Source organism: Opisthocomus hoazin, chromosome W (assembly GCF_030867145.1).
Source record: "Opisthocomus hoazin isolate bOpiHoa1 chromosome W, bOpiHoa1.hap1, whole genome shotgun sequence".
Classification (NCBI taxonomy): Eukaryota; Metazoa; Chordata; class Aves; order Opisthocomiformes; family Opisthocomidae; genus Opisthocomus; species Opisthocomus hoazin.
The window spans coordinates 38345190-38366784 of NC_134453.1; the positions used below are offsets into that span (position 1 = coordinate 38345190).

Genomic DNA, 21595 nt, shown 5'->3' on the forward strand with positions numbered 1-21595 from the left:
CTTTTCCGCCGGGCAGCTTTCCAGCCACTCTTCCCCAAGGAGGAGGAGATAGACGTAACAGAGACAAGAGCGTGGAAAGAAGAGAGACAAAAATAGATTTGGGAAACAGGTTTATAATGGCTTTTAATCATTAAAACAAACTTTTTATTGGAACCTGGAATAAAACCTAGGCTCCTTAATCTTGCCGTTCCTCTGCTCTCAGCAAATAGTTGTGAAAGCCGCTGGCAAAGTTTGTGTCTGGTTGCTTTGTAGTAGTTGAGGTGCATGGAGTATAACGTGCTGCTACCAGTTATCCATTTTGACTGGCTGGTGGTAGTCTTTGCTTTGGGTCTAATGTTCTTAACCCTTGTGATGATTGAAGGAGGACAGTAGGGTTGCATGTAATAGAATCAGAATTGTTCCTTTGTTTGTCCAGAATGTTTTCTTATTTTGCCTGTACAAAAGAAATAGTTTTAAAACCTGCATTACTTCACCTTTCCTTACTTTTCTGTATATTGCAGGATGTAGATTTTGCCATATTTTTCTGAGTGCCATTGTTTCTTTTGTGGTCCATGGTTGGGTTTGAACCTGATTCTGGAGACTTTTGTTCATCCACACTCAAATCAATGTATGGCTATAAAAATATTTTATGTTGAAACTATTTAGTCAGGGAGGTATTCATACTATCTTACTCCAACTGTCTAGAATAGGACACCTATATAAATAGTGGATAAAAGTGAGTGCTTCAGGAGAGTCTCAGAGCAAGCTGGAGCCTACTTCTGCTCATCAGTTGTATGGAGATCCAAATAGCTAAATTTAGACAATATAAATACTGTTGCTTAATGTTCCTCTACATTATTATAATGTTCCTCTTAGAAATTCCAGCTCTTTCTATGAGATTTATTCCCCTGTGTTCCTTTTGGAAGGATAAAGGATTATCCATAAAAATTTTCACTTCCTGCCAAAACCAATACTTTTTCCTTCTCATGCATATAAATTCTTATTCTCATCCATTCTTAAAGCTAACGTGATGTGGGAGATGCTGCAACTAAACAAGGAATAACATTTTTGTGGTCTTTACTGATATTTATTCTTTTCTGAATATTTGATGATCCATCTATACTCTTCTAGATCAAAATATATAGAAAGGAACAACATTATGGTTTGCTTGTTTCTGAATTAGTTCATGGCATTTACCTCCTAAACTTAGGTAGTTAATGGACTAAAAAGAGTAATATTTGTTACAGATAAATTTTTGGATAGTCACTATGTACTTTTTTCCATGTTACTTTTTTGTAATGTTCATCAATTCATGCACACTTTAAAAGCCTAAAAATATGCAGCAATGTGGAATAGTCAGAGAGATAATTTGCCATTGTTACAACTTTTTTAAATCCTTCCATGTTACTTGAGAAATAATTATTTCTAAAAATGAAAAAATGTTAAACCTGAAGGGATTGGTTTCTTTTATGTAACTATATTAGCTGAGTTTTCATCATGAACATTTTGAACTAAATATATTGTATTACCATTCCTATTCCCACACATGGTAGAATTGATCTCAGTGCTTCCATCAGTATTGCAGTCTACTGAAGAATTCACTGCAAATTCTTCTTCTGCTTAGTAGACATAATTGGATAAGGCAAACAAATTTGATCTTGTCACACTGATTCTCAATAGTATGTTGTATAAAGCAATCTATTTTACGAAGATATTTAATGTGATTTTCAGGGCATTGGCCCTTAACTGTGATGCCCCATTGGATGATAAAAATGGAGCAGAGTCTAAGAACTGGAGAGCTGGTAAGCCAGTCCGAGTAGTGCGCAGTTCAAAAGGACGACGGATCAGCAAATATGCCCCAGAGGAAGGCAACAGATATGATGGAATTTACAAGGTATTATGATTTTTACTGTATATATAGCAGTACATTTTTCTTAAGACATGTTTTTTAAGAGTCCTTTGTGTTAGATAGCAAGCTCTTCGTTATTGCTTTTGAAGGAATAATTCTTTTGTTACCATGAGGACAGTTTAGCCTACCTCATCCTGTAGTGAAATAAAATGGAAGTATTCCATTCCATTCCAACTGTGGCATTGACAGATTGCACGGCAGTTCACACGGATGTACGTGCAGGAAGGACTGTGCACTCTGCTGGTTATCAGGCTGCTTCCTGCTCTGCTCACCCACAGGCTTAGGCTGCAGCCGAGATGGTAACCCCAGCTAGCTGGTGGCTGTGCAAGCCTACCCAGCAGCTTGAGGTCTCTAGGGAATTAGGAGGGCTTATTAGGAAGTGCTTTTAGGCTGTCAGAAGCATAGTGGTAGACAACAGGCAAGGGCTGCACTCTGCAGCAGACAGGAATTGGCTACCTAGCCAGGCTAGCCTGGGACCAATGGAGGAAGCTGCTGTCCAGGTGGAGAGTTGCAAAGATTGCACCCTTGCCTCCTGGGTGGAGGAGGGTAGAAGCTCCACCTGTGCAAGATGTGCTCTGGTGGAGTCACTCAGGCAGCAGGTGGAGGAGCTGCAGGAGGAAATCAGCAGGCTATGCTGTATTAGGGAGGGGGGAACAAGAAATAGAGTATATTTGAGACTTTGCAAGAAGAAATGCTAGGGCTCCATGGCACTGACCTCCAAGGACTACCAGACAAAGAGTTTCAACAACAAAAAAACAGCACCTTGGAGAAGGAGGTGTCATGGTCTCTGGTGACTCATGGCAACAGGATATCACTTCGCTCCCCTTCCTCATACGTACCAACCAGCAATAGATACAAACTCTTGGCAGCAGACAAAACCAATGAGCAAGATTCACAGAGACAAACCGCACCAGCAGCACATACTAAAAGCTGCAAAAGGAAGCGGCGAGTGCTAGTAGTGGGTGACTCTGCTGAGAGGCATGGAGGCATACCCATCAGCCAGCTTGATATACAGTCATGGGAAGTTTGCTGCTTGCCTGGAGCCGAGATCCGGGATGTGAGGAATGCTCTCCAACGCTCTCCAAAGGCAAGAACCCTAAGTCCAGCCACCTCAAGTGCTCACCAATGCAAGTACCAATGCAAGTCCAGCCACTTCAAGTGCATGTATACCAATGCAAGTAGTCTGGGCAACAAACAGGAGGAACTGGAGCTCCCTGCCCAGTCTGAGAGTTATGATGTCATAGGAATCAAAGAAACTTGGTGGGAAAACTCACACGACTGGAAGACCACAATGGATGGCTACAAGCTCTTTTGGAAAGATAGCAATGGAAGAAGAGGAGCTGGTGTTGCATTTTACGTAAAAGACAAATTTGAATGTATGGAGGTGAGCTACGGAGACCACAAAAGTTCTGTCAAATGCCTATCTTGATTCTATCAAATCAAGATTGGAGAGATCATCACCAAGGGGGATCTTATGGTAGGCATCTGTTATCAATCTACTAGTCAGGATGACGAGGCTGATGAAACCTTATTTTGGCTGCTGTTACGGTTTGGCTGCGGCCGGCAACAAAAGCGCCACGCGGCCACCCCTCCCCTCAACAGGGTGCGGAGGAGAATGGAAAGAAAACAGGCAGAAACTGGTGGGTCGGGATAAGGGCAGTTTAACAGAACAGCAAACAAAGGGAACAGGAACAACAACGATACAGATAAGGGGAAAACACAACACAAACCGCACAACCCAGAGAGCCGCTCTCCCGAACCGCCGCCGCTGCGCGCTCCCGAGCTGCAAGAGAGTTCCCCCCGCCCCGCTCCCCCCTCACCGGAACCCAGCATGATGGCACATGGTATGGAATACCCTGCTCTGTTTGGCCAGGTGGGGTCAGCCCGCCCTGTGCCCCTTCCTGGATTCCAGTGAAAATTAACCCTGTCCTGGCCAAACCCAGGACACTGCTCAAGGAAGTGTCAGGCCAACAGAAACTGGTCCTCATGGGTGACTTCAGTTACCCGGAAATTTGTTGGGAAAACAATACGACAGGGCACAATTTGTCCATCAGGTTCCTGGAATGCATTGAGGACTGCTTCCTGCTGCAGATGCTGGACATGCTGACTAGGAACAGTGCATTGCTATATTCACTGCTCACAAACCAAGACTTACTTGACAATTGAACTACCAATGGTAGCTTCGAATACAGCAGTCACAACATTGTGGGAACTTGTGAGGAAGCATAAGAACAGTCCATCCCCTACAAAGGGAAAGGAAGAAGGCAGAACAAGAGATCACCCTGGCTTAATGAAGAGCTTTTGGCTGTGCTTAAAGGCAAAAAAAGCACCATACCTGCTATGGAAAGGTGGCCAAATAGCCATCAAGGACTACAAGAACCTTGCTAGGGAATGCAGAGATGCAGTCAGGAAGGCTAAGGCTCAGCTAGAACTGAAATTGGCCAGAGATGTCAAGAACAACAAGAAAGGGTTCTTCAGGTATGTGAGCAGAAGCACAGGGAAGACATAGGCCCATTACTAAACAGGGCAGGGAAACTAGTTACTAATAATGCTGACAAGGCAGAGGTTCTCAATACCTTCTTTGCCTCTGTCTTTACTGGTGTAGCTGGACCCCAGATCACAGGATCAAGTAGCTATGACAACGCATGTATCGCCCTACCAGTAGTGGAGGAAGGGCTGGTCTGTGGCATCTTGCAAGGGCTCAATCCACATAAATCTATTGACCTGGACAGAATCCACCCCAGGGCGTTAGGCAAAGTGTCTTGACATTGTTGCAAGGCCACTGTCTACAATATTTGAAAAGTCATGGAGATCACGGGATGTGCCTGATGACTGGAAGAAGGCAAATGTCATATCCATCTACAAGAAGGGCCCAAAAGAGGACCCAGGAAACTACAGGCCCATTAGTCTTGCTTCAGTCCCTGGGAAAGTAATGGAACGAGTCCTCCTAGAAACTATCACAAACCTAATGAAGCAGGTGACTGGGAAAAGCCAGCATGGATTTACCAATGGCAAATCTTGCCAGACTAACCTGATCACCTTCTACAACAAAATAACATCTTCTGTTGACATGAGGAGAGCAGTGGATATTATTTACCTGGACTTCAGCAAAGCATTCGACACTGTTTCCCACAGCCTTCTCCTGGACAAACTGGCAAGATACAGATTGGGTGGGTGGTCTGCAAGGTAGGTAGGAAATCGGCTAACAGGTCACACTCAGAGGATGGTGTTCAATGTTTTTTACTCAGGCTGGCAACCTGCCACAAGTGGGGTCCCCCAGGGATTGATACTGGGCCCCACGCTGTTCAGCATTGTGGTGGGTTGACCTTAGCTGGCCACCAGGTGCCCACCAAGCAAGAAGAACCAGAGTGTGCCATGTGTCATGCACCTGGGACTCCCTTTCCCTCTGACCAGGGCAGGAGGGGACTGACTCTGTGGGGTGCCCCTGACAGACAAGGCACTGGCCTGCAGGGATGAGGAGGGGCAGTGATTTTCTTCAAAATTTTGGAGCCAGGAAGATGCTCTCTCCGCAGTTGGTGTATCCATATCTGGGTAATACATTGTTGCCAAGCTGTTAGAATGTGATGCTGGGGCATTTTGGACCACCTTACTCCACATAGCCTGTATGCATAGGACCTCCTCTGGATCTTTGGAGACCTTGTCATTGTCTAGGTCACCACAGATGACTTCCAGCACCACTAATTCTCTCAGGTACTGAATGCCTTCATCATCAGTAGTCCCCATTCCTTGGTTATTTGCAAGATCATAGAATCATAGAATGGTAAGGGTTGGAAGGAACCTTAAAGATCATCTGGTTCCAACCCCCCTGCCATGAACAGGGACACCTTCCACTAGACCAGGTTGCACAGAGCTCCATCCAACCTGGCCTTGAACACTTCCAGGGAGGGGGCAGCCATAGCTTCTCTGGGCAACCTGTTCCAGTGTTTCATCACCCTCGTGGTGAAGAACTTCTTCCTAATATCTAATCTAAATCTGCCATTACAGCCATTCCCCCTTGTCCTATGACTACACACCCTTGTGAAAAGTCCCTCTCCATCCTTCCTGTAGGCCCCCTTCAGGTACTGGAAGGCTGCTATAAGGTCACCTCAGAGCCGTCTCTTCTCCAGGCTGAACAGCCCCAACTCTCTTAGCCTTTCCTCATAGGAGAGGTGTTCCAGCCCTCAGATCATCTTCGTGGCCCTCCTCTGGACCCGCTCCAACACATCCATGTCCTTCTTGTGCTGGGGGCTCCAGAGCTGGATGCAGTACTCCAGGTGGGGTCTCACGAGAGCAGAGTAGAGGGGCAGAATCACCTCCCTCGACCTGCTGGCCACGCTTCTCTTGATGCAGCCCAGGATACGGTTGGCTTTCTGGGCTGCAAGCGCACATTGCCGGCTCATGTTGAGCTTCTCATCCACCAGTACCCCCAAGTCCTTCTCCTCAGGGCTGCTCTTGAGCCACTCTCCGCCCAGCCTGTATTTGTGCTTGGGATTGTTCTGAATCACGTGCAGGACCCTGCACTTGGCCTTGTTGAACTTCATGCGGTTCACGCAGGCCCACCTCTCCAGCCTGTCAAGGTCCCTCTGGATGGCATCCCTTCCTTCCAGTGTGGCAACCACACCACACGGCTTGGTGTTATCAGCAAACTTGCTGAGGGTGCACTCAGTCCCACTGTCCATGTCACCGACAAAGATATTGAACAGCACCGGCCCCAGTACCGACCCCTGAGGCACACCCCTCGTCACTGGTCTCCACCTGGACATTGAGCCATTGACTACAACTCTTTGAGTGCGTCCATCGAGCCAGCTCCTTATCCAACGAGTGGTCCATCTGTCAAATCCATGTCCTTCCAATTTAGAGACAAGGACATCATGTGGGACAGTGTCGAATGCCTTGCACAAGTCCAGGTAGGCGATGTCAGTTGGCCACCCTTTGTCCACCAATGCTGTAACCCCATCATAGAAGGCTACCAAGTTGGTCAGGCACGATTTGCCCTTGGTGAAGCCATGTTGGCTGTCCCCAGTCACCTCCTTGTTATCCACGTGCCTTAGAATGGTTTCGAGGAGGATCTGCTCCATTGTTTTGCTAGGCACAGAGGCGAGGCTGACTGGCTTATAGTTCCCCAGGTCTTCCTTTTTTCCCTTTTTAAAAATGGGGGTGATGTTGCCCCTTCTGCAGTCGGTGGGGACCTCCCCAGACTGCCACGACCTCTCAAATACGATGAAGAGTGGTTTGGCAACTTCGTCCGCCAGTTCCCTCAGGACCTGCGGGTGCATCTCATCAGGCCCCATGGTCTTGTGCACCTTCAGGTTCCTTAGGCGGTCTCAAACCTGGTCTTCTCCTACAGTGGGTGGTTCTTCATTCTCCCAGTCCCCGCCTTTGCCTTCTGCAACTTGGGCGGTGTGGCTAGAGCACTTGCTGTTGAAGACTGAGGCAAAAAAGTTGTTAAGCACCTCAGCTTTCTCCACATCCCGGGTAGCCAGGCCTCCAGCTTCCTTCTGGAGAGGGCCCACATTTTCCCTAGTCTGCCTTCTATCACTGACATACCCATAGAAGGCTTTCTTGTTCCCTTTGACATCCCTGGCCAGATTTAATTCTGTCAGGGCTTTAGCTTTCCTAACTTGCTCCCTGGCTACTCGGATAATTTCTCTGTATTCCTCCCAAGCTACCTGTCCTTGTTTCCATCCTCTGTAGGCCTCCTTTTTCTGCTTGAGTTTGGCCAGGAGCTCCTTGTTCATCCATGTAGGCCTCCTGGCGTTTCTGCCTGACTTCCTCTTGGTCGGGATGCGTCGCTCCTGAGCTCGGAGGAGGTGATCCTTGAATACTGACCAGCTTTCCTGGGCCCCTCTTCCTTCTAGGGCTTTATCCCATGGTATTCTACCAAGCAGATCCCTGAGGAGGCCAAAGTGTGCTCTCCTGAAGTCCAGGGTTGCGAGCTTGCTGCGCACCCTCCTCGCTGCCCTAAGGATCTTAAACTCCACCATTTCGTGGTCACTGCAGCCAAGGCTGCCCTCGAGCTTCGCATTCCCCACCAATCCCTCCTTGTTGGTGAGAACAAGGTCCAGCATCGCACCTCTCCTCGTGGGCTCCTCTATCCCTTGGAGGAGGAAGTTGTCCTCAACGCATTTCAGAAACCTCCTGGATTACCTGTGCCCTTCTGTGTTGTCCTGCCAACAGCTGTCAGGGTGGTTGAAGTCCCCCATGAGGACCAGGGCTTTTGAACGTGAGGCTTCTCCTGTCTGCCTATAGAGGGCCTCATCCGCTCACTCGTCCTGGTCAGGTGGCCTGTAGCAGACTCCCACTGTAATGTTGCCAGTCCCTGCCCTGCCTTTAATCTTGACCCATAAGCTCTCTGTGGGCTCCTCATCCAATCCCAGGCGGAGCTCCATGCACTCCAGATGCTCTTTGACATAGAGGGCGACACCTCCTCCTCATCTCCCCTGCCTGTCTTTCCTAAAGAGCCTGTATCCTCCCATCCCAGTACTCCAGTCATAGGAGCCATCCCACCATGTCTCCATGATGCCGATGATATCATAGTCCCACAGATGTGTGCACATCTCTAGCTCCTCTTGTTTATTCCCCATGCTATGTGCATTTACATAAAGGCATTTGAGCTGAGCCCCCAATGAAGCTGCTCCATTGCTGCTGCACAGCTCCCTGTTCTGTACCCTCACTGACTCAGCAGACTGAAGGTCCTTGCTAGCGCACTGTCCACTAGCAGCTGAGTTGCCACCCCCAGGCTTCTCACTAGCTAGCCTGGTTTTATCCCCTTCCCCCTTCCAATCCAGTTTAAAGCTCTATCAATGAGCCCTGCTAGCTCCTGAGCTAGGATCCTCTTCCCCTTTTGCGACAGGTGTACCCCATCTGTTGCCAGCAGGCCTGGTGCCATGTAAACTGACCCATGATCAAAGAACCCCAAATTTTGCCTATGACACCAGGCTTGGAGCCAGGTATTGATCTGTTGACTCCTCCTGTTTCTTCCCGCATCTTCCCCTGCCACTGGAGGGATAGAGGAGAACACTACTTGTGTTCCTGATCCCTTAACCTGTTGCCCCAGAGCCCTGAAGTCCCTTTTGATTGCCCGTGCGCTTTTGTCCCTAACCTCATCACTGCCAACCTGAACAACTAAGAGTGGGCAATAGTCAGAGGGCTTACCAGACCAGGGAGTTTCCTAGTGATATCTCTCACCTGAGCCCCAGGGAGGCAGCAGACTTCCTTGTGGGATGGGTCCGGTCAGCATATCGGGCCCTCTGTTCCCTTCAGAAGGGAGTCGCCTATGACAATTACCCTTCTTTTTGTCTTTGTGGAGGCAGTCGTGATGCATGGGGCTGACTGCCTAGCTCTGGGCAACCCCGTGCATGGGCCTTCGTCTGCCTTGTCATTTGCCTGGCCCTCTGGTTCCATAGCCTCATACCATTGCGTAAGGGCACCTGGGGTGGAGAGGGAGGCCAGGAGGGGGTTCGCCCGCCACTCCGAGCAGGGGCCCATTTCCATTCCCCCCTGTCTCTCAGGTCCTCTCCTTCTGCCTGGTGGTGAGAGGGCAGGGGATCTTCTGCTTCTCGATCTTCCTTGAATGGGTATCTTGCCCTAACACTTGAGAGGAGCCATCTCCAGAGACTGCAAATTTCTGACTCTTTTCCAAGTCCTCTGCTAATTCCCCAGTTTCTAGCAAGGGATCCCAGCTGTTGGGCTTCCTTACCTTCCAATTGCTGACTGTAGGCCCCGTTATCCCAGCATCGGAGCAGCCAGGCAGCAATCCGCTCACCTGGCTGGCAGCTGTAATCTTTCTGCATGTCTCGAAGTTCATTCAAATCAGAGATTGGGTAGTTTACACCTCTTGTCTGATTTCTCTCACTTCCTCCTCCCGTTTCTTTGCTGAAGGACCGGCTTCCTGATCAGCCCCTTCCTCCTCCTCCCTTACTAATTGATGATATGGACCCGTTGTTCTCCTTGTCCACTGTTTCTTTTTCATTACTGGGGCAATTACTGTAGTTGGCATTTGGGTTCCTTGTCTCAACTATCATGTTCTTAGATGTAGTTTGTATCCCAGTCTCAATCATGACATTCTCAGAGGTGATTTGGGTCCCTGCCTCAGCCACAGTCCTCTGATAGTGCTGAAAGGTGGCTTGATAGGCACAGGCCAAGCCCCAGTACAGTGCTAGAAGCTGCTGATTTTCATTGGGGTAGGCAAGGCACCCTTCTGTCAGGTGGCATGTCAATTCAACATGGTTACTTGCCTGTTCAGGTGTAAAGTCCTGGGCTATGGGAGGTGATAACTGCCCTAGGCACCTGCCCAAATCCTTCCACATACATTGCCACCCAGGGACCAGCTGCTTCAGGGCACATTTCAGTATCAACTCATCCAAAAGTTGTCTTCTCTTACACCAGGACGAGACCAGATTCCACAAACCCAAGAATAATCCAACCATGTTAATTAGTAGTATTAAGCAGCTCACGTAAGGGTGAACAAGGACCTCGGGAGCCTGCATAATAAAACCACCCACATCAATCCTGGGTAGGGAGAGGGAGATGTATTCCCTCATCCTCTCCACAAGACAGTTCCCCCAGCACAATAAAGGCATCAATGCCAGGGCAAAGCACATGGCCACTGCTTGTATTACCATGTTCCTAAGCTCAGCAATACAAAGAGATAAGAACTGCAGCCAGCAAACTCCATGACCTGCATAGAAGCTTGCCACTTAATAACTACTATAGCTATAGCATGCTCAATTGAAAACAGCTGTTGTCTTGTGCCCCACAGTGGGTGCCACAAAGGACTGTGGTGGGTTGAACTTGGCTGGCCACCAGGTGCCCACCAAGCTGCTCTCTCACTTCCCTCCTCAGCGGGACAGGGGGAGAAAATAAGATTAAAAACTCATGGATCAAGATAAAGGCAGTTCAATAAAGAAAAGAAAAGGCCATGCATGGAAGCAAAGGAAAAAAAAATTATTCTCTACTTCCCATCAGCAGGCAGTGTCCAGCCACTTACTGGGAAGTAGGGCCTCAGTACGTGTAGCGGATACTTAGGAAGAGAAACGCCTTAGTAACAAAAGCCCCCTGTTCATCCTCCTTTCTCTTAGCTTTTATTGCTGAGCACAATGTCATATGGTATGGAATATCCCTTTGGTCTGTTTGGGTCAGCTGTCCTGGCTATGTCCCCTCCCAACCTCTTTGCCCTCTTGCCCAGCCTACTGGCCTTTGGGGTCAGGGTGTGGGGAGATGTTGGAGAGACAGTCTTGATGCTGTGGGGAGCACTGTTCAGCAGTAGCCAAAACATTGGTTTATTATTAAGACCCTTCTAGCTACAAATACAAAGCACAGCAATATGAGGGCTGCTATGGGTAAAGTTAACTCCATCCCATCCAGACCCGATACAAACATCTTCATAAATGATCTAGTTGATGGGATTGAAAGTACCCTTGCCAAGTTTGCTGATGACAGTAAACTGGGTGGTGAGGTGAACACATCAGAAGGGAGAGCCATCTTACAGAGAGACCGACCTGGACAGGCTGAAAGACTGGGCTAGCAAGAACAGTATGAAGTTTAACAAAGACATGCAAAATCCTGCACCAGAGTCAGAATAACAAAAGACAGGACAGGCTAGGATCTGTGTGGCCAGGGAGCAGCCATGCTGAAAGGGACCTGGGGTCCTGGTGGACAACAAGCTGAACATGAGTCAGCAGTGCACCACTGGAGCAACAAAGGCAAATTGGATCCTGGGTTGAATCCACAGGGACGTTACTAGCAGAGATAGATACAGACTTGATCATACCACTCAGTGCTTGTCAGGCCGTACACTCTTCACAAGGATCCACATGGAAAAGACAAGGTGCAACAGGTACAAGTTGCACCAGGACAGGTTTCATCTTAGAATCATAGAATCATAGAATAGTTTGGGTTGGAAGGGACCTTTAAAGGTCATCTACCCCAACCCCCCATGAAATTAGCAAAGACATCTTCAACTAGACCAGGTTGCTCAGAGCCCTATCCAACTGGACCTTGAATGTTTCCAGGGATGGGGCCTCTACCACCTCTCTGGGCAACCTGTTCCAGTGTTTCATCACTCTCAGAGTAAAAAATTTCTTCCTTATATCCAGTCTAAATCTACCCTCTTTTAGTTTAAGACCACTACCCCTTGTTCTATCACAACAGGCCCTGCTAAAAAGTTTGTCCCCATATTTCTTATAAGCCCCCTTTAAGTATTGAAAGGCTGCAATAAGGTCTTCCCGCAGCCTTCTCTTCTCCAGGCTGAACAATCCAAACTCTTGCAGCCTTTCCTCATAGGAGAGGTGTTCCAGCCCTCAGATCATTTTTTTGGCCCTCCTCTGGACCCGCTCCAACAGCTCCATGTCTTTCCTGTGCTGAGGGCTCCAGAGCTGGACACAGGACTCCAGGTGGGGTCTCACCAGAGTGGAATAGAGGGGCAGAATCACCTCCCTCGACCTGCTGGCCACCCTTCTTTTGATGCAGCCCAGGATACAGTTGACTTTCTGGGCTGCGAGAGCACATTCTCGGTTCATGTTCAGTTTTTCATCCCCCAACACCACCAAGTCCTTCTCGGCCGGGCTGCTCTCAATCCATTCTCTGCCCAGCCTGTATTGATACTGAGGGTTGCCCCGACCCATGTGCAGGACCCTGCATTTGGCCTTGTTGAACCTCACAAGGTTCACACGGGCCCACTTCTCAAGCTTGTCCAGGTCCCTCTGGATGGCATCCCATCCCTCAGTATAAGGAATATAAGACACATTTCTCATACCTTGTATAACTTATATCCCTCTTGATATAGGAAAGAAATTTTTTACAGTGAGAACAACCATTCACTGGAACAGCCTCCCCAGGGATGTGGCAGAGTCCCCATCGCTGGAGGTTTTCAAGATGTAATTGGACAGGGTGCTAGATAATCTCATCTAGTCTCCCTTTCTCATGAAAGTTTGGACCAGATGATCTTTCAAGGTCCCTTTCAACCTGAGTTGTTCTATGATTCTATTATTCTGTTCAGAGCAGTGATAGAACACAATGTATATAATAGGATATTTTAAGTTGAGTATGTAAGCTGTTTTTGTGTGTCCTCACTGAGTCACATTCATCCCTGGAAATAAATTGTTTTCTTCACTCCTTCCAGCTCCCTTTCTGGCTTTTCATACACTTAATGTCTTCTCAGTAGCTGGAATAAAGATGTGCATTTTCTAAAACAGCATTGTATTTATCAAAAATGCAAACATTTCCCAGCTGAAAGAAGAGATACTTCAAAATAGTAACATATCATTCAAATTTCCTCTCTTTGCCTTGAGCCAATAGAATATGACTACCTGCGTGTGTTTGACTTGTGGTAAAATAATGACTACTTAGCAGAATATCTGTTGAACTTTTGGGTAGAATTTCTTAAATTAGATTTGAGGACCTACTGTGATAGCAACAACATAAACCTGTTGTTATTTATCCTTAGGTGGTAAAATATTGGCCAGAAATTGGAAAATGTGGGTTCTTAGTTTGGCGCTATCTTCTGAGGAGAGATGATATTGAACCCGCACCTTGGACTTCAGAAGGGATGGAACGGTCAAAGAAACTGGGTCTGCGTGTACAGGTCACAAAGTTGCTCTGATATTTTGTTCAAGTAAATTGAGTCTTATATTTTAAAACTAGGATTGTGAATTAAATTTAAGCCCCATTTTTCATATACTGCAATGAGGCAGGGTCTAGTATAAAAAAAATTTTGGATCATCTGTAATTTGAAAAACTATGATATCATCAAAGCAGAAAGAATTGTGGATGAAGCTTTCTGCCTTAACAGGAAATTACTCTTTATATATGGATTAGAAAATAATGACTTTGAAAACAGTTTTGTGATCCTTATTTCTTCTGGATAAGATTTATGAAAGCAATTCTTGTAATAGTTGAGTCTCTTAGAATTTAAAAAGTATATATGTTTTTATGTATTTTTCTCTAATTGTAACCTATGATTGAGGAACTATTATAGACAATATTTCAGACAGGGACTTCGCACTGTGAAATTTGTGCCAGATAGGAAGAATCAAACTAGCATTTTTTTTCCCTCAGCAAACCAATCATTTCCTTTGGATGGGTTGTTTTGCTACATGACATCATCTTCAACTTTAGCTTTCTGATTTGTGTAGTTGGAGTTGTAGATATGGATATAAGAAGCCTTTTAATAAAATCTATTCTAGATCAGATCCTTTGACTTAACTACAGTTTTCTAAAAATATATTAATTTAAAAGCTTTCCTGTTTAGATAGGGTTTTAAAAATATTTTAATATTATTTCAATATATAGTCATAGGAACTTACATTCTTTTAGAAAATAGACTTGTCAGTATTTGGGAATTCCCAGATGTCAGTGGATTTTGTTTTAAATCTTTTTTTGGGGTTTTTTTAGTATCCAGAAGGTTATTTGGAAGCCATGGCTAGTAAAGAGAAAAAGGATAAGGTTAAGAAGCAAACTGCGAAACAGGAGCCAACCAACCAGAGCAACGGAAACCAGAAAAGGACAATTGATGATGGTACTTCTTTTTATTTTTAGTGTTAGAACTCTGTCAAGTTATATACAAGCCAATAGTATGAAAACTACAAGGAAGTTGAAAGTCATTTGTAATCCAAATGTGAAGTGAGAAGTGCTCAGTAATAAAATGGGAAGCTGGGGATCTTATAGTGCTGTTCCATACTTGTAAGGTTTCTTTTTCTTAAACTTCACAGAAAAATGAACAATCTTCTATATAGTTATGATCTATAGTTCAAAATAAAGCTGGACAATTTGAATTGGAGCATTATAGCATCATTACATAGATTTGATTCATGTTTTAGCTTTCTAGGTATAATTTTGTCTTCCCTTTTTAATAGTTCAGACTACCGCTGTTACTGTATCTTGTCATAATTTTAAACAGGTACAGAGGAGACTAAAAATACATCCAAAGCCATGAGAATGGGAGATGGAGGGAAAGGAGAGGCTTTCCAACTGACCCAGCAACAGCAGTGGCTGATTAAAGAAGACTGTATGAACCAGAAATTGTGGGATGAAGTACTTGCTTCTCTTAAGGAAGGACCAGTATGCTTGCAGCTTGCTTAAATTACTAATTTTTAACCTTTATTTATATATAGTTAGGAGAAATGAGGCTTTGTTAAAACCTAATTCACTTGCTTAAAATTGCTGAATGCATACTATCTGTTTAGAAACAGTTGATGGGGCATGTAATTTCATTCACTTAAGGAGATAGAAGAAATACCGTCATATAGAGACTTAGATACCAAATGAAAATATTTTGATTCAAGTTTAGCAGATTATTCCACTCACTATAGAGAGAATCTTAAATAAAAAAGAGGAAATACTTCCCTCCCCCAGCTGTCAAGAAAATAGCAAGGATAGTTCAAGTTTGAAGACACCTGTGAATTTTTTTTTATTAGTCTCTGATGGAATATCCTCCAAAATATTATGTCCTTGAACAATAATTAGCTTTATTGATGTTCCAATTCATAGTTATTCTAGCTGTTTTGCAGAAGAAAAAGAAATCAAGATATCAGAATGGTAAAGGTCACTATAAAGTCAGTGAAAGAACAAAATATTAGATGGAGAAGGGATGCCTTAAAAATGAATGTACAAAATCACTTTATTTGGGAATTGCCAGGGGCTATTTACTTTGCTTCTTACAGAAAAAGCATCCAGAAACTCCTTGTTCTTCCACTTACAGTATTACTATCGCTATAATGGTACTGCACTTCTATAGGAGCTGATACCGTAAAGTTATAAGTTTTTTATCTATGGGTTGTCCAATGTTTGTAATTAGACTTTCAACTGTTATGTGACAAAATACAGTAGATATGTGTTTCTAAAGCAACAGAAAACAGTATCTTAAGAGAAATCCAGTTACTAGAAAGTTATTTTCCTATAGATTCCTGCCCATAATTTTGATTGCCCTTGGTGATAGCCATATAGAAATTTTAATGGGAATCACGCAACTACCATTAGATAGTTGCAATGAAAATGTAAATCTTAATCCCTGAAACAACCTTTCCACTTCAATTATAAGTTTTGGGTTGAGATGAATCTGATATTTTCATAGAATCATTAAGGTTGGAAAAGACCTCTAAGATCATCAAGTCCAACCATCCACCCAACAACACCATGCCTACTAAACCATGTCCTGAAGTGCCATATGTACATGGATTTTGAACACCTCCAGGGATGGTGACAACCACCTCCTTGGGCAGCCTATTCCAATGCCTGATCACTCTTTCAGTAAAGAAATTTTTCCTAATATCCAATCTAAACCTCCCCTGATGCAACTTGAGGCCATTAAAATTATTGAAAAGAACTGTATTTTGAGTAACTTTAGATCTGGTTTTCGCACTTCTATACTTGAGGGAGTATGCTTGAGACTACTGAAATACCAGAGAATAAGGTCTCTGCAAACATGCTTGCATGTGTAAAATCTATGGCACAAAATTTATCTCACATTCTTCAGAATTGCTCTGAAAAGACTGAAAAACAGGAAGGTCCTTTTACCGATTGCAGTGTATTTCAGAGTGAGGACTCAAGAAACCAGTTAAACACCTCCAGCATGTGCAGAGGTGAATTTCTTAGTGAAAGAGGTATACAGTACTTTGCTTTCCCTTTGCAGAGCAACAGCAATCACTTACCCATCACGGATGTGCAAAATTCTAGTGATGATCAATAAATACAGATATTAGTTTCCAAATTCTCTGACTTGTGCTAAGAATCAGGCCTGATGGGCCCTCAGTTTTGTTTTTAATGATAATAACATACAATCAAATAACCTTCAAAACCTTAGTTCTCCGACTTCTGGAAAAGCAGGGAAATTAATTGTTCATGGACTTGCTTTCTAAATATTTTGTTAGCCACACTACTTCTCATGGATGTGAAGATATAAGATGATACTTCCAAAAATTTTTAATGCAATAAAAATAATTTATTAAATGTATACTTTGCACTGAACACAATAGAGATTCACTTCTGAGGAAATAAGAATGAACAAGAAGCTGTGAACAATAATAATATAGCAGAAGATAGGTAGAGGTAATAGCAAAGGGTGTGGGAATGTCTTTATGTAAATGTCCATGAATATAGGAGTAATGGTGGTAGGCTTTGGAAGGAAATCTGTAACTTGGACTGAGACCTGAAGATCGCACTAGAAAAGTTTCAGTGTAAGCAATCTTTGCAATGTCAAGCTGGCCTATCACACTGAATATTGGATTTAACAACCCCTAGCAGCTGTGTAACATTATTAGACCATGCTAACTGCGAGTTTGGGAAGAGTAACAAGGATGTCTAACAAGTATCTCGTGAATCTATCTCTGCATTTACCAAATGCTATGAAGACCAAATTTTTTACTCAATTTAGGTCTGTGAATTTATAATTTAAATATAGCTAATAATTACAGTAGTTAGACAAATTAGTTTTAAGAAAATTTTAATAATTTTAAATAAAAATGCCCTTTTTTTTGCATATTTGTGAATGTGTCTCTAATAGTTCTGCTTTGCTCTTATTTTGCCCTATACTAGAATTTCCTGAAGAAACTGGAACAATCTTTTATGTGTGTCTGCTGTCAGGAGCTAGTTTACCAGCCAGTGACAACAGAGTGTCTCCACAATGTCTGTAAAGTAAGAATAATCCCTGTATTGCTCTGGGCTGTGTTCTTGACCCTGAGACACCAATCACCAAAACCAACATATATTTTAGGAAGACAATAATTATTGCCTAGCAGTCTGAGCAAGAAATGTAACGTGCTTGCTTCCAGTTGTGTGGCTGCCATATAACGAATCTTAATTTTATGTAAAAATTGGTGGAAATGTATTTAGTATAATTTCTTACAGACGTGATGTATCAAGTTTATCATTCCATTGTAATTAGTGGAGCTATGATAGAGATTGGTTTGTTTCAGGAGCTAGATGTTGGTAGAATAAGATTAAGTTAATTTTATGTAGTTAAGAAATGAGAACAGAGCAAGACTGCTCCTTCAAAGAGCTGCTTGTTACATAGAGGTAAAGTATTATGAGGGGGTTAATATATAGAGTGGTGAAAAAATATGGAGACTGATTAATGGCAACAACTTCAAAGCATAGAATCTAAAGCAATCAATGACTAAAGTAACATCCAATTACTGTTTTAAGGTATAGACTGACAGACAGTGTTGTTGTTTGGGCAAAGATTGGCCCTCATAAAATTTTCATATTTAACTTATATGCTTGGACTGTCTGAAGTCTGGGAAAACAAACAAGCAAACAAAAAGGCAACATTAATAATCATCTTTTAGATACCGTAGTCTGAAACCTATTTTATTCTACTCATGCCTTTGAGGCTTAAACACTAAGTCTTGTCATAAAGATGAAGTAGCTATGGATTGTTAGATAAAATGCTATACACCTGTATGTTCAGCTACACCTTGAAATGAAACTCTGGAATACTTACAGCACTAACAGAAATGCTAGAAAGAAACTGTGGACTGATCCACAGGAATGCATTAGGGAAAATGAAGTATCTCAGTAGTAACACTTTTAATTCCTGACAAACTCAATGCTTTGCCTCCTAATCTAAAGAAGATTTTTTGGTTAAGTCCTTTGTGATGGGTTGACCCCAGCCAGCAAATAAGCACCTACCAGCCACTCGCTCAATCCTCCCCACAGTGAGAAAAACTTGTAGGTCGAGATAAAGACAGTTTAATAAGTGAAGAGAAAAAAAAGAAAAGAAAAAAAAGTGATGCAAAGGCATTCACTCGCCACCTCCCACAAGTAAACCAATGCTCAGCCAGTCTCCGAACAATGGCTACTTTGGAAAGACCATCCCTCCAGTTTTTATTCCTGAGCATGACATTATATGGCATGGAGTATCACTTTGGTCAGTTTGGGTCAGCTGTCCCAACTGTGTCCCCTCCCAACGTCTTGCCCATCCCCAGCCTACTTGCTGGGGAGACAGAATGAGAAACAGAGAAAGCCTTGACACTGTGCAAGCATTGTTCAGCAATAGCTAAAACATTGGTGCATGATCAACACTGGTTTAGTCACAGATCTAAAACAGCACCATACAGGCTGCTATGAAGAAAATTAACTCCATCCCAACCAGACCCAGTACATCATTTCAGTTGTTAAAGCAGAAATATGGCAAGAAAACTCAGTAAGAACTTGCTGTTTCTGGAAATGTGGGAAACTGCATTTTTGGTTTCTAGTAATTGCAAAACTTTTGCTAGCTAAATTTTCAATGTAAAGTAAAAGCTGTAACACTTTTACTTCTTTGTCTTTGTATGCCCTAGAGCTGTTTACAGCGCTCTTTCCGAGCTGAAGTCTTTACCTGTCCTGCCTGCCGCTATGACCTTGGAAAGAGCTACACCATGGTTCCTAACAAGATACTGCAGACACTACTTGATCAGTTCTTCCCTGGTTACAGTAAAGGACGATGATGTGTTCAAATCCTTTTATACTTCTCCCGTTGACTTTATAGACAGTAAAGGAGAATAAACATCTAAAAGTCAACAGTGAACCAGCCAGCTTGATGGAAGCGAATCTATTGTCACGTTTTGAAACAGCTAATCCTCTTCCTCCCCATCATCATCTTTTTTTCATGTAGTGAGAACTCTAAATCTCTGCTGTCTTCAACATAAAAGGTAGTTTTAGTGAGCTGACAAATAATTTTTAAAGGGAGGGAAAAAAACCCAAACCAGAAGCTTTAGGGCTAAGTGGCGAGTTCTAGCTGGTGCTTAAGTTATGATTTGGTTTTTGTAACTACCTCAGGTAGAAGAAAAAAAATTGTGGGGAGGAAAAATAGTTCATAAAATTTTAGCTACCCACTGCTTTCTTAACTTTACTTGTGTCTAGTCTATGTGGTTTGATTCAACAAAAAAAGCCAAAAAACCCAAACATCCAAAATAAAACAACAAAAAACAAACAGCACTTAAGTCAGCTGGATTAAAAAACAGCAAAATTTGTGGTGTGCATAGTCCTTTTTTTGCCTTTCTTCCATTATAGTGTATTTTTTTGCAAGAACAGGCTGACTTTTAGCCTATTTTTGTGAGCTTCACCGCTTTTTCTTATATCTTATGCAAGCTGACTACTAAGGACTAATGAACAATATGAATGCATTGTTGCTACAGTAGTGTAAAGTGATCTGTGGTTTTTTGCACTTAGTGGATATTCAAGACAGTAGTTGTGTACAAAAAAATCATATGAAAAAGCCACCTTTGTATTAGTTTAAAATGTATGCTTTTAGTAGGTCTTGTATCAGTGGCAATAAATCTATACAGCATTGAAGACAGTGCTAGCTTGAAAAGGGTTTAAATTGCTTCATACGGTGACCTGAAATTTTATATACAATATATTCCCCCAAAATATACATTATTAAATATTTTATGATTCAGAAATGTTGCTAATTTTGTGGGTTTTGTATTATCCAAACTTGTCAAATTCTGACATTTAAAATTAAGATACTTTTTTTCAGACTACAGAATATTTTCTGTAGGCAGGGTTCTTATTCTTCAAACTTGAGTCTTCATATACCTTAATTCATTCATCAAGAAAACAGAAGAATGTTTGCTCAAATGAATTTCTAAGCCACTATGCCACCCCCCTTCCCAACCATGCCTTAAGAAAAAAATCTGACCTGATTCAGGGTCTTAAATATCAGATATATATTTCTCCTATAGCAGTGCTTGTGCTACAGGTGCAGCTATTCACACCTGTGCTTGAGACAAGCCCTATCTCTACATAACAGAGCAGGAGTCCTGGGACCTGCTGCAGGAGAGAGCCCTTCCTTCCTGTTAGCATTGTATGTTGTGGGATCTCAGCACAGTGAACAGTAAAATGGCTGTCTAAGTAGTCATGGGGTGGTACCAACAGTGTATAGTCTACAAAGGAGATATGCCATGATGTTGGACGAAAATAACAACTAGATATTATTTTTTGTGTCAATTCTCATTTCATAGAATCATAGAATGGTTTGGGTTGGAAGGGACCTTATAGGTGATCTAGATCCACCCCCCCCGCCATGGGCAGGGACAACTTCCACTAGACCAGGTTGCTCAAAGACCCCATCCAACCTGGCCTTGAACACTTACAGGGACCCCTCCAGAGGGGGCATCTACCACCCCTCTGGGCAACCCGTTCCAGGGCCTCACCACCATCACAATAAATAATTTCTTCCTTATATCTAATCTAAATCTACCCTCTTTCAGCTTGAAGCCATTACCCCTTGTCTTATCACTGCATGCCCTTGTAAAAAGACCCTCTCCAGCTTTCCTGTAGGCCCCCTTCAGGTACTGGAAGGCTGCTATAAGGTCTCCCCACAGCCTTCTCTTCTCCAGGCTGAACAGCCCCAACTCTCTTAGCCTTTCCTCATAGGAGAGGTGTTCCAGCCTTCAGATCATTTTTTGGCCCTCCTCTGGACCTGCTCCAACAGGTCCATGTCTTTCCTGTGCTGAGGGCTCCAGAGCTGGATGCAGTACTCCAGGTGGGATCTCATCAGAGCAGAGTAGAGGGGCAAAGTCACCTCCCTCGACCTGCTGGCCACGCTTCTCTTGATGCAGCCCAGGATACGGTTGGCTTTCTGGGCTGCAAGCGCACATTGCCGGCTCATGTTGAGCTTCTCATCCACCAGCATCCCCAAATTATTCTCCTCAGGGCTGCTCTCAATCCATTTTCCGCCTGTATTTATGCTTGGGATTGCCCCGACCTACGTGCAGGACCTTGCAT

General features: G+C 43.7%; 1 protein-coding gene across 2 annotated transcripts in view; it reads left to right on the forward strand.

The window, feature by feature from the left end:
• Positions 1-20234, forward strand: part of LOC142365680 (E3 ubiquitin-protein ligase UHRF2-like) — a 144736-nt gene extending 124502 nt beyond the window's left edge. For both annotated transcript variants that reach the window (XM_075446731.1, XM_075446730.1), the window contains 6 exons: positions 1711-1873; positions 13335-13472; positions 14282-14405; positions 14787-14947; positions 17420-17518; positions 19165-20234. In XM_075446731.1, coding sequence (XP_075302846.1) covers positions 1711-1873; positions 13335-13472; positions 14282-14405; positions 14787-14947; positions 17420-17518; positions 19165-19311 — 832 coding nt within the window. In that variant the 3' untranslated portion in view covers positions 19312-20234. The remainder of the gene's footprint in view (positions 1-1710; positions 1874-13334; positions 13473-14281; positions 14406-14786; positions 14948-17419; positions 17519-19164) is intronic.
• Positions 20235-21595: the final 1361 nt, after the last annotated feature.